The sequence below is a fragment of the Phalangium opilio genome, unplaced genomic scaffold, assembly GCF_054372755.1.
Source record: "Phalangium opilio isolate 3A_F unplaced genomic scaffold, DU_Popi_V2 ptg000060l_1, whole genome shotgun sequence".
NCBI classification, from domain to species: Eukaryota; Metazoa; Arthropoda; class Arachnida; order Opiliones; family Phalangiidae; genus Phalangium; species Phalangium opilio.
In genome coordinates this window covers 1,849,500-1,864,355 of record NW_028324177.1, presented here as the reverse complement: position 1 = coordinate 1,864,355, position 14,856 = coordinate 1,849,500, and the positions used below count along the sequence as shown (strand labels likewise).

At 38.8% G+C, this 14,856-nt stretch overlaps 1 protein-coding gene across 1 annotated transcript; it reads right to left on the bottom strand.

Moving 5' to 3' along the window:
- Positions 1 to 9,626: 9,626 nt before the first annotated feature.
- On the bottom strand, positions 9,627 to 11,044 carry LOC149666209 (uncharacterized). Its single transcript, XM_089841580.1, has 2 exons — positions 9,685 to 11,044; positions 9,627 to 9,631 (listed from the first exon to the last, which is right to left on the bottom strand). The coding sequence occupies exons 1-2, from the start codon at positions 11,042 to 11,044 to the stop codon at positions 9,627 to 9,629; spliced, it is 1,365 nt and encodes a 454-aa protein (XP_089697706.1).
- Between the last annotated feature and the right edge of the window lie 3,812 nt (positions 11,045 to 14,856).

The window sequence follows — 14,856 nt, the reverse complement described above, 5'->3', positions numbered from 1 at the left end:
TTATCTCAACCGAAGTTAATGTTGCCTATAGGGACTCCTATAACATCAACATAACGGCAACGCTACCTTCACCGAGGCTTAACGAAATTAGCTTAGCGAAATTCGTTAATAACAAAATATTCTGTTGGCTTTTAAATTTAAAATTAATTTTACTAAATTTCATTGACGTTTTTTGTTGTGAAAACAATAAAAATCAGACCTAATTAGCCTCCAGTTTAATTACAAATCCAATATTTTAATTTTAACCGACAGCTCAAACGCCATGTTTTTCTTGCTTAATATCCCTCTAACGGCGAGAATCACGACACAAACGCCGTAAGTCCAATATAAAATTGAGTACTAAAATGCGTGTCTCTAACAGTGGTAAAACGCCGTAGTTCCAATACCCAAAACAACGTAAGTCAAAGTATGTGTTAATAATGATAAAAATCAATACTTAAACTTAATTTATCTTAATGAAACTAAGGGAACATCTATGGACTGTTATCTTTCATTTAAGATGGTTCCCAAACGTAACGAATGAATAGTTTTCTTTATACACAATCGCAATTAACGTCATTTTTCAAAAAAATACCATGTTATCTCTATGGAAGAATATAGTATTTTTCACCAAATGTTGGATTCATTTTATGGATTCTAAAACCATCCTTAACAACTTTATTCTTTATATTATTAACTATTAGTTGGATCTCTTTGAAATTTTAACCACAAAATTAGGGCCCGAATTTTAGTTCACTGGCAAAATTTCAAAGCTGCGAACACAATACGAAAAAAGTTACGGTCAATCAAAGAACCCTCCTTTAGCATTAGCGGCGGTATCAAGTCTTATCTAAGAGAGCGACCGTTCTCCTAGAATTTGATAAAATTGCCAAAGGTAGTGGAACTAGCAACTAAGGAATATGCCCAAAAATTGCTTATTCATTCTCGGAAGATATTTACAAAGGAAACGTTGAGTGCATGCTCCGTGATGAACGGTTAGCAACTGCACCAGCGTTCTTCAAATATCTTCAGGACAACTGGTTGTCTATAAAGGAAATGTGGGTGACGTGCTACCGAAGACAACACTTTTATTTAGGAGATACAACAAATAACCGCCTGGAATCGCTTAATCAGAAAATTAAAATCGTATGCCGTAGAAACGCACCCCTAGACGAGTTCTACACCGATCCTAAACTCCTGTATCATATTATTGAAAATCAGCATGATTTCGAAAAATTCTAAGCTAAAACCAAGACAAAATTTCAAAAAATAGACACGAACGACAAAGACGTCCACCACGCCAGTAAAGTAGTTGCTGAATTGTGTGTACCGAAGATGGTAGATAGAATAACGACAAGTTGGGAAAACCAAAATATTACCTCTCCGTGTCAAGAGGTCTACTACTACAAACGTATTTACCTAGATATGGAATTATTTCACTTTTTTGAAGTAAAAATTTACGAAATATTGAAGCAGTATTCCAAACATAGCGAATGTACAGTAAAGCAGACGACATTTTACATCCAATAAGGATAAATCTTGAACACATGGAAATCAGTCAATGGGGAAAAGAACAGGAAATGAAGTCTACGCTTCAGCTGTTTACCCTATATTCTGAAAGCTACTTTCACAACTGGTTTGAAGTGTAAACACTATCATCTCGTCTCACCTCAACAATATTCTTAGTTTGCCAACAGGAATGTTACGTTAAATAACACCTATGCTAAATTGTAGCTAGACGCACTAATAGTCAATGCGCACCATAAAGAGAATAATAAGTCTGTAGTTACTACCCGTTTACCATTAGCCCTTTTACTAATCTAATTATTATTATTTAAGAGTGTATTTAACATTCGGCCCACTCTGAACCGTTGATGTCTGTTCAATTCAGAAACGAAAATCAAAGCCAAAAGTTTACTTCACCTCAGGCCTCAATTATTTACTCTTTGTTTCACTAAGCCTATTGCGGATAATACTTGTTATACGCGCCGGAGTCTAGGTCTTAGTTTTCTTCATGAAATCACTAAATCAAGGATTATTCTATATACAGATGTAGTATAGCTTAAGCAATATATAAACAGCCATTTCAAATAACAATATTAAAAAAATTCTTTGGAATATCAAAATGAAATAGAGCTTTAAAGCTACAAAAGTACTTAATGCATCATAATTACGAAAAATACTTCCACATATTCACTTTATATTATGGAAAAAGGGAATATTAAGGTTCTGTATGATTTCTTAACAAATCAACACAAGGCTAACTGCTAACGCGACGCACAAGTGTAACAATGGACGGACACACACAGACAAAAACATAGACTGCTTTTTAACTCTTCCCCTATTAATTTTGAGTTGAGAAACAAGATTATGTTTAATATTTAAATAAATATAATTATTTTTAATTATTTTAATCTTCAATAATTAATATTAATAATAGTTAAATCGTTTAAAATAAAGTTATACCTATTATCATCTCAAACTTTGCTAATATTGACGTTTAAAGTGAAGGGTACCCCTCTTGCCCGCTTTCTTCAAATTTTGGGGTATATATACGATTCGTTTCCATTATAATAGTAAGGAAAAAGCGCAATTGCGAAAACCTTTGGTGGCGATCCCACCTTAGGGAGGCTAGACGTTTCTCGTAACCCTAGCTGGTCGCCGCGTATATCTTTACCTTGACGATGATAATGGAGTAGAAGCCAAAGCTACAGATTGGCATGCATGTGGAATGCACGAAAGACCAGAAGATGGTGGTGTTTAGAAGCCAGTAAATACAGGCTGGTATGCATGTGGAATGCACGAAAGAACAGAAGGTGGTGGTGTATAGAAGCCAGGAAGAAGAGTATGGCGTCTATGTGTTATAGATGGAGAACTACTGCGTTGTAGTGGTGTAAGAGCAACAATGTTATCAATTTCTGCGACTTGAGAAGGCAGTGCGGAAATTGCGAACACCTTTGCTCCGATTTACCAACTGCGAACGCGGTGACAGACAGACACACAGACACGTCCGGCGTAATACCTCTCCGTGACGTCATCGTCACTCGGAGAGGTAAAAAATAGTGAATAGCAGAAGAATACCAGCCTGTTTCAATTAAACTTGATGTAATTAAATACTCTTCAATCAAAAAATACAAAATCTGCTAGAGAAACGCTGTGAAGAAAAACTTCTCATGACAAATTCGAGCGTCCCCATGGAGTCAGTCTCCAAATTTCAAAACTTTGTTACGAAAATTATGCTTTTGGAAAACACTCTAAATCTAAACATAAACTAACAACAGAAGGTGATAATAGAAGGATGACACTCTGTATTTTTTCTAGTTATGTAACGTCATTCTTCCCAGGCTGACCCTTTTTGTTTGCTTCCTGCTCATCAAACTTCAGGTGTTGGGAAGAATGACTTGCCCCACTTTGTGGTATACTTCTCTCGAAGAGAAGTATTATATACTTCTGCTTATGAATAAATAGTTTTATTGAGATTTCGTCCTTTTGATATAATTTTCCAATTGAAAGCTATCAGTTGGGGGAGCTAAAATACGGGAGATAATTTTATAGCCATACTGGAGGGTTGAATACAAAAAGAAAGCTGGAATTCACAATTATGGTTGCAAAAACTGTGACAAGATTTAAGAGGGTGTGACGTAGTACTAAGTCAATTTAAAAATGATATCGAAACTTTTTGAGACACAATAAAACATGAAGAGCCGTTCCACCATGGATATGTATAAATACTAAAGTATTATGGATTCTCATCTCTCACCTTCCACAAGGCATTTCCCTTAGGCGCCCAGTCAGCAGAGAAATAACCCCTAACTAGGAGAGAAATTTGTATTTTCTCTCTTGAGCATTGGCGAATTTCAAACCTCAACACTCACGATTCTCCAGAGAGTTATAGTTCGTTTTCCCTCTAGCCATACCCATTTCCACCTCAATTTAGAAGCACTTCCCATCGACGAGTGTAACGCGTATTTGGTGGCAAAGATATTTGGCCTAGTGGGGAATCCATGATACGTAGAATTTATACTATCGTTACCTTCACTTTTAAAGCTTTACTTTAGACTTGTGGTTTCTTTTATGACTGGATTAGAAATAACAATGGCTTCCTTATAATCAAAGAAAATTGGCTCACTTATTCGAGTTTTCGTAATGCGGTTATACAAAACTCTGCCAATAGGCCTTTCTATAAATTATTTCGCGGGAGGGTACGAACGTCCTTCATCTCTGCTTTTTCCCCCGGCAACATTTTCTTTTCGCGGGAGGGAAGAATAGCCTTCGTCTCTGCTTTTTCCCCCGGCAACATACGGATTTTATGTAAAGGCCTATAGCAAGAGCTTTATTGGAAATGTGCAAAATCTGAATAAAAATGGTATACACTTGTAGATTGAAAAATTCGAAACAAATTTATTTGTTGCTTTGTAATTACGTTGTCTGAGAGGTTGCCATACTCTTTTATTGTTAAATCTCTGCATGTCTCAGTCTCTTTGAGGATTAACTTATTTGCCAATTCAGACTTTTCCTAAGCAAATATTCTTGAACTTAGTATAATATCACTTATACCAGAAATGAGATGAGACTAGAAGTGAAGGGCTCTAGCATTGATAGTAGATCCTGGCACTAGTGAACAAATTTGAGGACTTTATGCCGCTTCCCACGCGCTTACACTACTGTGAAAAAAATTGGTCGAGTTCCAAAAACATTTCCTATCCCCTTCCCCTCAACCTAAAGCCGTGTAACACGGACGCGGCTCCTTGAATCTAGTTCCGCCGTCTACCACCGCGAGCGTCTCAAGTTTTGGAGGGAAAATTCAGAAACCGCTACTAGGGGGCCAACCGTTCTTGTGTTATCAAGAATATTCACTTTTGCCGAGTAAAGAATTTAGTTAGCTCAGTACATCTGGTCTCATCTCACTTCTGCTTATACGAAACACGACTTCAAAAATTTAGAGCCTTGTTCATACCAAAATTTCAAGTTTGCTTATGTAACCAAACCTAGCTTTGCGATGGTGTATTGTATAGGGGTGTGTGTGTGTGTAACGGTGAAAACTCTAAATTAATTATTTTCAAAATTATTTCAAAATTTATAAACCTTATTTCAAAATTTATAAACCTATTTTTATATTTCCAATTCTAATCTTAAAAAGCAACGAAATACACAAATACCTATTCAAACAAACTAAGGGTATTGTCCGGTCTTGGGACTCTTGAATGCGGGCATTCAAAATACCAGGACAATAAGACCCTTCAGTAGCTACCCAAAATGGGAGCGTTCCACCTACTGCAGAGGTTGTTTGCCCCTTTCCGTCCATTCGTTCCGCTAAGGTCAACTTTTGGGACTTGCAAGAGTGACCCCTTTAGCTATTCATTTTCTAAACTCTCCCCACACGTAAATGTTATTTCCCCGCTAAAAATAACTAGAAAGAAATCAAGGTTGCCAAACTAAATATTTTTGTATAGTTGTAAGTAGTGTTAACAATAAGGACACCTGCAAAATGTTACTGAATTCAAAAGTCGGCAACGTCCAAAATGACGTAGATCACGCGTAGATGGTTTTTCCATGGAAAGACACGTGAACCAGAGGACTCGAGGTCCCGAAAGATATTTTTGAAAAAGACAGGAGTCCGATCGGATACTTCGAAGAGAGTAGTTAGGACGAACGCTTTTGGTCCTCGACCCCTTTGCGCGCCACCACCTTGGCCGTCATGCTTTTGGGGCTCGGACGCTGATGTACCACCTCAACCGAGACCTTACTGAAAAATCCCGCGCACTTTCCGAGTAAACTTTTAAGAAAAATAAAAGAAGTTCCGCAAATGATCGCGCAAACTAATCGCGGAACTAATCCGATAAGCGCGACGTATAAATTAAAAACCTGTGCGCGAATCGAATAGCGAAAAGATTTACTACGTCGAGAACAAGGAATTCGTCGGCCCTCAACTACCGTCCATGGACCTCAATGGAACTAACGGAACTTAAGTACCTACCCGCTAATCGGGTTCATTTTGATTTAATTATTTTTTGTATTTTTTTGTCGTGTATTCAAATCGGTTCTACTGAACCTGAATATCTTGTTAACTTTAAGTCCTTTGGCCATGACCATGGTCCACACCCTTAAGGTGTTTATTTATATATATTTAATAATTTTTACTAGTGTTAATTAAATTCCTGTTAAATTTGGCAACCTAAACCTCTCAAGTTTTTTCTCTTATTCTTATATCTAAATTTAAAAATCAATCCCCTAGACAACGTACCAATTTCTTTTATAATTTCTCACGCAAGTCCCAATAGTGTAGGCTTGCCGGTTACACGGACAATATTAAACAACCTTTGTAGGAAACCACTCATACCGTAGGTAGCAGCCCTAACCACTACCTCACTCTCACATCTTATATAGAATTCCCTAACATGTGTCGGAGCAAACGTGTTTGCAAAAAGAAATTTTTGACTTCTACTCTATTATCAACGTTAGGATTAAGAATTACGCGGCAATCGATTAGGGTTACGAGAAACGTCTAGCCTCTCAATGGCAGGGCTTCAAAGGTTCACGTAATTGCGGGTTCTCTTATCCATGGAACTAACTAACGCTAGGGACGGTCCGCACCGATAGAACTTACATTAGTCTCTCTGAAAAACATTCGTTGATAAACCCTCCCGCTTTTAAATCCCCCCTCCTAAAATTTGGTGATTCAAAACGGAAATAAGGTAATTCTTAACGCCACCTATAATTTAGTTTTCGTACTAATATACGGGATCCGCAGTAGAAGTCGTCCGCTATGCTAGGCGTAGCTTAACCATGGCGTAACCTTTGTGTAAATCAGTGTGGGAAATAAGGATTTTTTAAAAACTGGACCTGTGGCCAGTAGAGCCTAGGTATTTTAATTAAAAAACTGGCCACGGTGCCACCTACCACTTTTAGGCTAAAAATCAGGCTTTCGAAATTTAGGGCCAAATTATCTATTCTGGACAATATTTGCTAGGGCGTAGGCTTAGTAGGTTAGTTTTTATAGTTATGGATATTTAAAAATATTGGAGTCTTAAATTAAAGGGAGCCATCGGAGGGTTTGCATTTCCCTCCCGCGGATTTCCGAGCCCTCTTCTAGCTACGAGGGGAGTGAATAGAAAGTATCCCCCCATGGCCACCTAGAACCAGGCTTCTCCCACAGAAAACTGAAACAAAGTTGGACGTGCAGATTCAGCGCCACAAAAGTGCAGCGTCGAAATTTGAAACGAATAGGCAGACTGGCTAGCATACCCTCCGGTGGCTCCCTTTAAGAACTATAAGTCTTTATTGAGTAATGCTAAATTAAAAAATTCGGCCCGTAGGGAGGGAGTTGACACTCCATTGCTATCTTCCCATAGACTCTAATACAATCAAAGGCAGCAGGCTGCCTTTCCCTAGAGACCAGACCCAAACAAAACTACCGAGAGTTTATCTTCCCTTTAGCCATGCTTTAGCTAACTGCAAAAATCACTTCATCTACAGAATTTACACTGTGTAGAGCGTAGACAGACATACTAAACCCACCCATAATCCCACTCCCACATACACAATTCAGGCTAAGCAAGCAAACAGCATAGAAGCAAAGACGAGACAATTTTAGGGATTAACATAGTATTTATTTAATGATCCAAAATCTTGAGGGGGAAAACTTTGAATTAATTAAGTGGCCACCAGGGCCAGTAGACCCCAAAGCGTTTAATTTTTAAACTGGCCCAGGTAATTTTTAAACTGGCTATTGGCCTGTGAAAGTGCCATATTTCCCACACTGGTGTAAATTGTGCTACTATGGAACTAACTAACGCTTAGAAGTTCATTTTATCCCTAACTTTGAAACATAATTTATTTATTTAACACTTTGAAGGTTGTACCGTTGTTTTTAAAATAATTATAAATATGGATATGTGTGTATAGTGGTTGTAGAAGTGACAATCGCCAAGCTCATAAACAGTACATGAGATATGCAGAGATTATCGCTTTGCCTAAACCTAAGCGTAATTATGAAATAGCAGACTGCTTTTAAGGCTTTTTGTTACCCCCCCCTTTTAAAAATTGAATCACTTTTCCGGTTCGCACCAAAATCTCGCTAGGGTGCGTTGTCACCGAACATTTCTCAGATATTCATGCTTGCGGACCGTCCCTAGCGTTAGTTAGTTCCATGTCTTATCATTCAATGTGAATCAATCTTCTTAGATACCCCTAAAATTTCCAAAAATTGTTAAAGGGGCATACGCTAGAATTAAAACGTCAACAATAGCTACGTTTAAAATTATTTTAGGAACAAAGTTTCTTAAAACGACTTAACTAGAATTAAGGTAAATTAATGACGATTAAAAAAATTATTATCAATAATATTTATTTAATACCTCTTAATTGCGTCTCAACTCGGAGATGTTCATTTTGTTATACCAACTTGTTTTATTTAAGTTTTTGAAGTTCTTATACCTTGAGCTCAAAAGATCACAATCGAGCTCTAGATATTTTTGATTCTTGCGTCATCATAGTCAAAGAAGGGGCCATTTTTAATTTTACACGGAATTTTAATTCCGGTAAAATTTAAGAAACGGCACCAAAACCCCTGTCCCTGTCCCTGTCCCGGACGCGTCCGCGAAACGAACGCTTACGACAAGAGAGGGAAACCGGTCGCGTCCGCGAAACGTACGCTTACGATGAGAGAGAGATCGCTAGCGTACGCGGTGGCGATACGAAGCTCCGCGTAGAGAGAGAACTGCCTGCCTGGTATATTAGTGAGAGGGGGAAGAGGGAGAGGGGGCATCCCGCTCGGAGAGAGAGGAAAGAAAGGTAGTTTAAATCTCGCGGGCTTTTTTGAGTGAAGGGAAACAAGATCCCGCTCGGAGAGAGAGGAAAGAAAGGTAGTTGAAATCTCGCGGGCTTTTTTGAGTGAAGGGAAACAAGATCCCGCTCGGAGAGAGAGGAAAGAAAGGTAGTTTCGCTCGGAGAGAGAGGAAAGAAATGAAAATGGCTAGGGATGTCTTTGGAGATAGGCTTAACAAAAAAATAAATAACCACAGTTGTTAATAACTTTCTCTAGCGCAGTTATAGCGCAGTTTTGTAGTTGAAATCTCGCGGGCTTTTTTGAGTGAAGGGAAACAAGATCCCGCTCGGAGAGAGAGGAAAGAAAGGTAGTTTCGCTCGGAGAGAGAGGAAAGAAATGAAAATGGCTAGGGATGTCTTTGGAGATAGGCTTAACAAAAAAATAAATAACCACAGTTGTTAATAACTTTCTCTGGCGCAGTTTTAGCGCAGTTTTATTTCAGATTGCAACTCCGAATATTCTGGAGAGTCATCAGTATACCGTTTTGAAAAAACATATGGATTTGTGATAGGAATAGTAAGACTCCCTATAGTCCGCCCAATACTTTTCGTTGAATAATTTGTTTCCAAATGCGAGATCAATTTGGGTATGTAAGTCAGTCGAAAATTTGCCACTCAGATTTGGCATTAACTCAATATCCCATTTGGAAAAACATTTCGTCAAAGCGGTGCTAGACTTCAAGAAATCGACGTTTATGTCGCCGACTACAACAGTAGGAACGTTTTTGTTGTACTTCTCGCGGAGTGAAGCCTGTAGATTTTGTAGTACTAAGACTAAAGAAGCGTTGGGCGATTTGTACAGCAGTACCAAAACCATTTTCTCATTCTCAAATTCGCATTCCATCCACACACGCTCAAGGTGAGCTTTTCGGTTAATACCTCTTCCAGCGGGAAGCGAGGGGTGCATTAACTGCGAATTAAGGGTACTGTTTTTGACACTATTATAAACATATATAGAAGAACCAAAGGCAACTCTTTGAGACACTTCTTCATCCAAAAATATTCCACCCAAATGCACAAATCCACCAAGAGGGATATCATCAGACTTTTTCATCCACGTTTCAACAACACCAATGATTTCGGCGTTCATAATAAGATTGTCACAGCGCAAATCATCCGCATGACTCCGCAATGATGTAACGTTTTGGAAATAAAAAACTGGTTGAGAAACCAGTGTTGGTATGACAAGGGTTGCATCTCTTCTCAGTCTGGTCATTTCTATTTTGACCAAGTCTTTATCTTCTGCCTGATTATTGGGTATTTTAAATTCACCATCTATAAAAAGGCCTTGCGCTGTTTTTGCTCTACTGCAAGCGACGTACAATTTGGGACGTTGAAGACGTTTGTTTTTAGTGTGCACCACAACCGACGAGTAAGTGTCACCTTGACTTTTATGTACCGTTATGGCCTCGGCTACTCTCAAAGGAAATTGCTTCCTGGTGACGGGTATATTTTTTTGGTCAAATCTTCGATTAAACGATCTAACCATCTTTTCAATTGGAGTCCACGTTTTATCCGCATTCGTGGCAGCTATTAACCCGGCCGACGTCTTACGAGATTGTTTTCCAACAGTATCATGATCAAACTCTACCCACGTCCTAACCGGAACTCTAGTACCTCTTTTAGTTGTTCCATAGTCAATCCGTCTAAGACTACCTGTCGCACCATTTGTCAAACCGTCATTTATATCGCAGTTGTTTGTCATCATGTATCTAGCTCCTACTGTGAGTCTTAATTTTCGTGGCAAGCCATAGGTATCTGAAATTTTCCATAAATGTGCGTTTTCTAGAACCTTTTTCTTTATATCGTTCCGGACGTCTCCACCAGCGCAATCGAAGGCTAACGCAATGCAAGTTTCGGTTGTCATCTGCATCAAGCGATCTTCGTTGAACCGGTCCACATCCTTGTTGTTCTCAAATAAGTTGATGGCGTCTGACGGGTGCTCATTGCCTTCCTTAACCTGACGATTTTTGAAAAATATCACATCTTCAGGTGTAAGCATTCCTACGGACATTCGATTCAAAGTCAATGCGAAAATTTTGTCTTCTTTTTGACGCATAATTTCCGACAGTTCAAAAAGGGAAAAATTTTCCCATAACGGGCTGTCGATCAATGCCGCATAAACATTTTCGCTGGGCCGAGGGGCCCGGAAAACAAAGTTACCACCAACTGGGGGTAACTGATTAAAGTCTCCTACTACTAATACAGAAATTCCACCAAAATGTTCTTGGGAACCCATTATTTGCTGAAGTCTGGCATGTATCTGATTTAACATTTTTACGCCCGTCATGGATATTTCATCTATAATGAGCAACTTCAAATCGGTCAACGCCACCCTTATTTTACTCAAGCTTTCTACCTCCAAACGGGCCATTTGCCCACCGTATTGACTAACGGGTAGATTGAATGTGCTGTGTAGTGTAGAGCCCCTATGTTAAAGGCCGCTTTCCCGGTTGGTGCTGTTTTAAGAACAACGAGATTGGAGTTGTCCGCACCAGGCTGCTTATGGAAATATTTTGTAATTCCTTCAAAGACAGCATTGATCAAAACACTTTTTCCAACTCCAGCTCCCCCAGATACAAACAATCGCAAAGGTTTTCCTTTGTCCGTCTTAAAACGGCCCAAAATGTAGTTGAAAACCTCCTTTTGCCTCAAATTGAGACTTCTTACTAAGTTTGTATATTCTTCGTTCGTTGAATATAAAACTCTTTGGATGATAGTGTTGTCTACAGTCCCGTTATCCGATATATCCCTACTGATGTCTCCAACAGCAGTCTGCAAAGCCTCGACAGCTAAATCAGGATCATCCATTGTGAATGTCTTATTTCTTGCGTCTTCATGCTCCATAAGAGGCTGGGTATTTTCAACATCCACAACTTCACTAAGCTGAAAGTCAGCCATCGCTTCTGCTATAGCTTGTTCATCAGATTCGTGGAAAAACTGTTTTCTTTTTTCGGTTAACGCTGATAGATTTGATTTATACATTTCTTCGCTGCTTTTGTTTATAATATCCCCAATTTCGTCTCTATATGGCCAAAATAACATTAGTTGCTCTCGGTAAAAATTGGCTTCATCCTTCTCCAAGCTGTAGTGCCGAAATCTAATTATTTTGGGTTTCCCTCTTTTACGAATATATCCTTTCCCTTCATTGAGAGGAATCCAGTTCTTAGACTCTGCACCCTCATCTTCGACAATATCAAATTCATCTTCATTAATATTTGTTGAGGCTGGGGATTTTCGTTTCGATTTTTGATAGTCGTACCAAGCGCAAAATTCGGAAAGTGAGAGCGTTTCCAAATTGTCTGGTCTCATTGGATATCTTTCGATTAATCCTGATGCGTACATATCCGTGCTGTTCTCTGACAGATTTTCTAGTTCCGACGGGGATTTCAAAATTCGTAATCTTTCTTCTGGGGGACTTGTATTGATGTATTCCGTGACTCGACTGGATCGAGAAACAGGTATTTGTATACACCCGGTGGCAGCTTCTTGAGCGGATATTTCCTGACCCGAGAGAAATTTGTTCGCTACTACTTTAAATCGTTCCTTTATAGATGATCCTTGTCGTTTGGAATCTTTCATTGCCTCCAAGAGTAATTTTGAAATGCCTCTCTGCGATTTCCCTATATAAGAAACCACATACATAATGCACGCATAGGGATCCAGCACATACTGTATATCCATGTTCGCTTTCCAGAGAGGCAACACGGTTTTGTTGAAGGCATTAATGCGTATTTCTTTGGGACTTCTTCTTAGCAGAACGGTCTTCTTGCTTAATTTGTAAGTAACACAATCTGTATATACTGACTCTGTTAAGCCGAGTTGTTTAATAAATTCGTCGCAGGTTTCTGGAGCGCTATCCGGCTTCAAATTTTCAATAGCATCAAGAACTTTCCTATATTCTTTCCCAATCTTCTTTGTCCAACTTTCACTCCATTGTCTCAATTCTGGATCATGAATTACTGTTCTCGGCATAGGGGGAATAGGAATACCAAAGCGACAAACTGTTTTTTCGTCTCGTTTCTTCTTACATGTTCTCGAATGCTTGTGCGTCTGCAGTTTTATAAAGTCAGCCCACTGGTCTTCGTTTTGTTTCTCACAAGTTATAATGCGATCGATAAATTCAATAACTTCCGGCGTATTTGACCCATCAGCTTTAAGCTTTGGTGCTCCTTCAATCCAAATTAAAGCGTGCATGTGGGGAGACCCACGGTGCTGGAATTCCATACGAAAATAGTAATCCGTAACAGTTCCAAGTGGTGCTGCCTTGCTTTTTAAGTATTTTAAGAAAGCCCTAAATCTGTGGTCAAAGTACCTTGCGCAAGTAACTGCGTCATTTTGAATCAGCTTTGGCTTTTCAAGGAATCCCATCTGCTCAATTTGCTCTTCACTTTTTGCATTTTGCCCAGAAGAAATCAAAAGCGCATTTATCAATTCTGGCCACTTCGTTTCTGCAGCCGATATCGTAAAAAAGAGCGTTGGGGTTCCTAGTTGTCGCAACCTTGACAAAAGCTGTTTAGAGCGTTTTTGCCAATAAGCTGGAGACGACCTTATTGAAGCTAATATTCCAAGTGCATCATCGTGCTTAACTAGCGTCTCCAATTCCCCTGCGGATCTTACTACTCCTGCAGTGATTAAGCGCCCATCTTTACTCATTGTTTTACGCAATGCAATTTGAATAGATTGGCTAACTTTTAGCGTTTCAATTTTAAGGAATGTGTAAAATAACTTTGAAACATCCGACGCGCATCTACGATCAAAATTGGTCAGTTCCCATTTCGCAATATCTTGGTAACTACATTCTACTTTATAAGCCCTAGGTTACCCCCCGTAAATCCGTGGAAAAGAAAGCTCTTCCGCGTCTTTATCAAACAACAATGAGGCTGGCCTTTGACCTTCGCCGGGGGCATATTGAATAGTGACGCCACTTGGTAAATTGAAATCCTCATCGGAAATTAATAGAGTATCATTTTGGCCGGTATTTTCAATAGCACCTTCTTGATCTTCATTCCATTCATCATCGCTATCAAAGTCATTATTTTTTCCACCTGTTTTTATTTCATGGTCAAGGCTATGCAAATCACCATCAATATTTTTAAATGGATGTACGCTCGGAACTAACTTGTCGTCCTTCCTACTATCTTGAATCTGATCATTTATTACATCGGGATTGCGGTCATTTTCATTAACCACAAAATCCATAGTTTCGTTATCAACAGGAAGTAGACTTTCTGTTAGAATTACGCCATTCCTGTCGTAAAGAGGTGAAGCAACCAATAGCCTTAAAGCTTATATGATATATTTTGGTCGAACTGTCTCGTGCAAAAAAGCATGGTCGTATTCCATCCGACGCATGAGCTTGACTTGTATGGTTTTTGTTCCAGGAGGAAGCCTTGGCAATATCGAAACTGTGCTGTCAATGCCTATTGGTACATTTACACAATTCCCTTTAATTCCTCTTTGTTGGTCCACTGCCATCTTTAATACTAGGCCTTGAAATGTACAACAGAAGCATTTTTTAAGTGACACTTTGAATTTGCGCTTAGTAACCGTTAGATGGCGCTTTTCTGAGGCGAATTTTCGCGATGAGGAAAGTAAATTCGTACTGCGCAGTCTCGCATGACGTCACGTCTTTCTCTTATGGCGGACTATTTTAAAATGTCCCATAAATTTCTATTATTAGAATGGCTAAAGGTGCACCTCTTTTTAGGGTAGAAAGAAACTAAAATAACAATTTTTTGGAAAAGGTTGCAATAAACAAGCTAATTAGCAAAAACTTTCGGAAAGGTAGCAATAAATAAGGGTAAAAATATATCCAATTTAGTAAAATTTTGTAAAATTTGGAAATATATTCAGTTGATAAAACTTGATAATTCCAAAAACAGGTGCACATTAAGCCGCTCATATTTTTTTAAAACTAAGAGGTCCACTGGATAATTTGACCAATAAATTTTCAGAAGTTTTGATAGCTTGGCTAGGGAGAAGCGTCTTTATTTTTGCGCACTCTAGTGGATAATGTCCTATAAATTTTCCATTCAAACTGGGGGCACT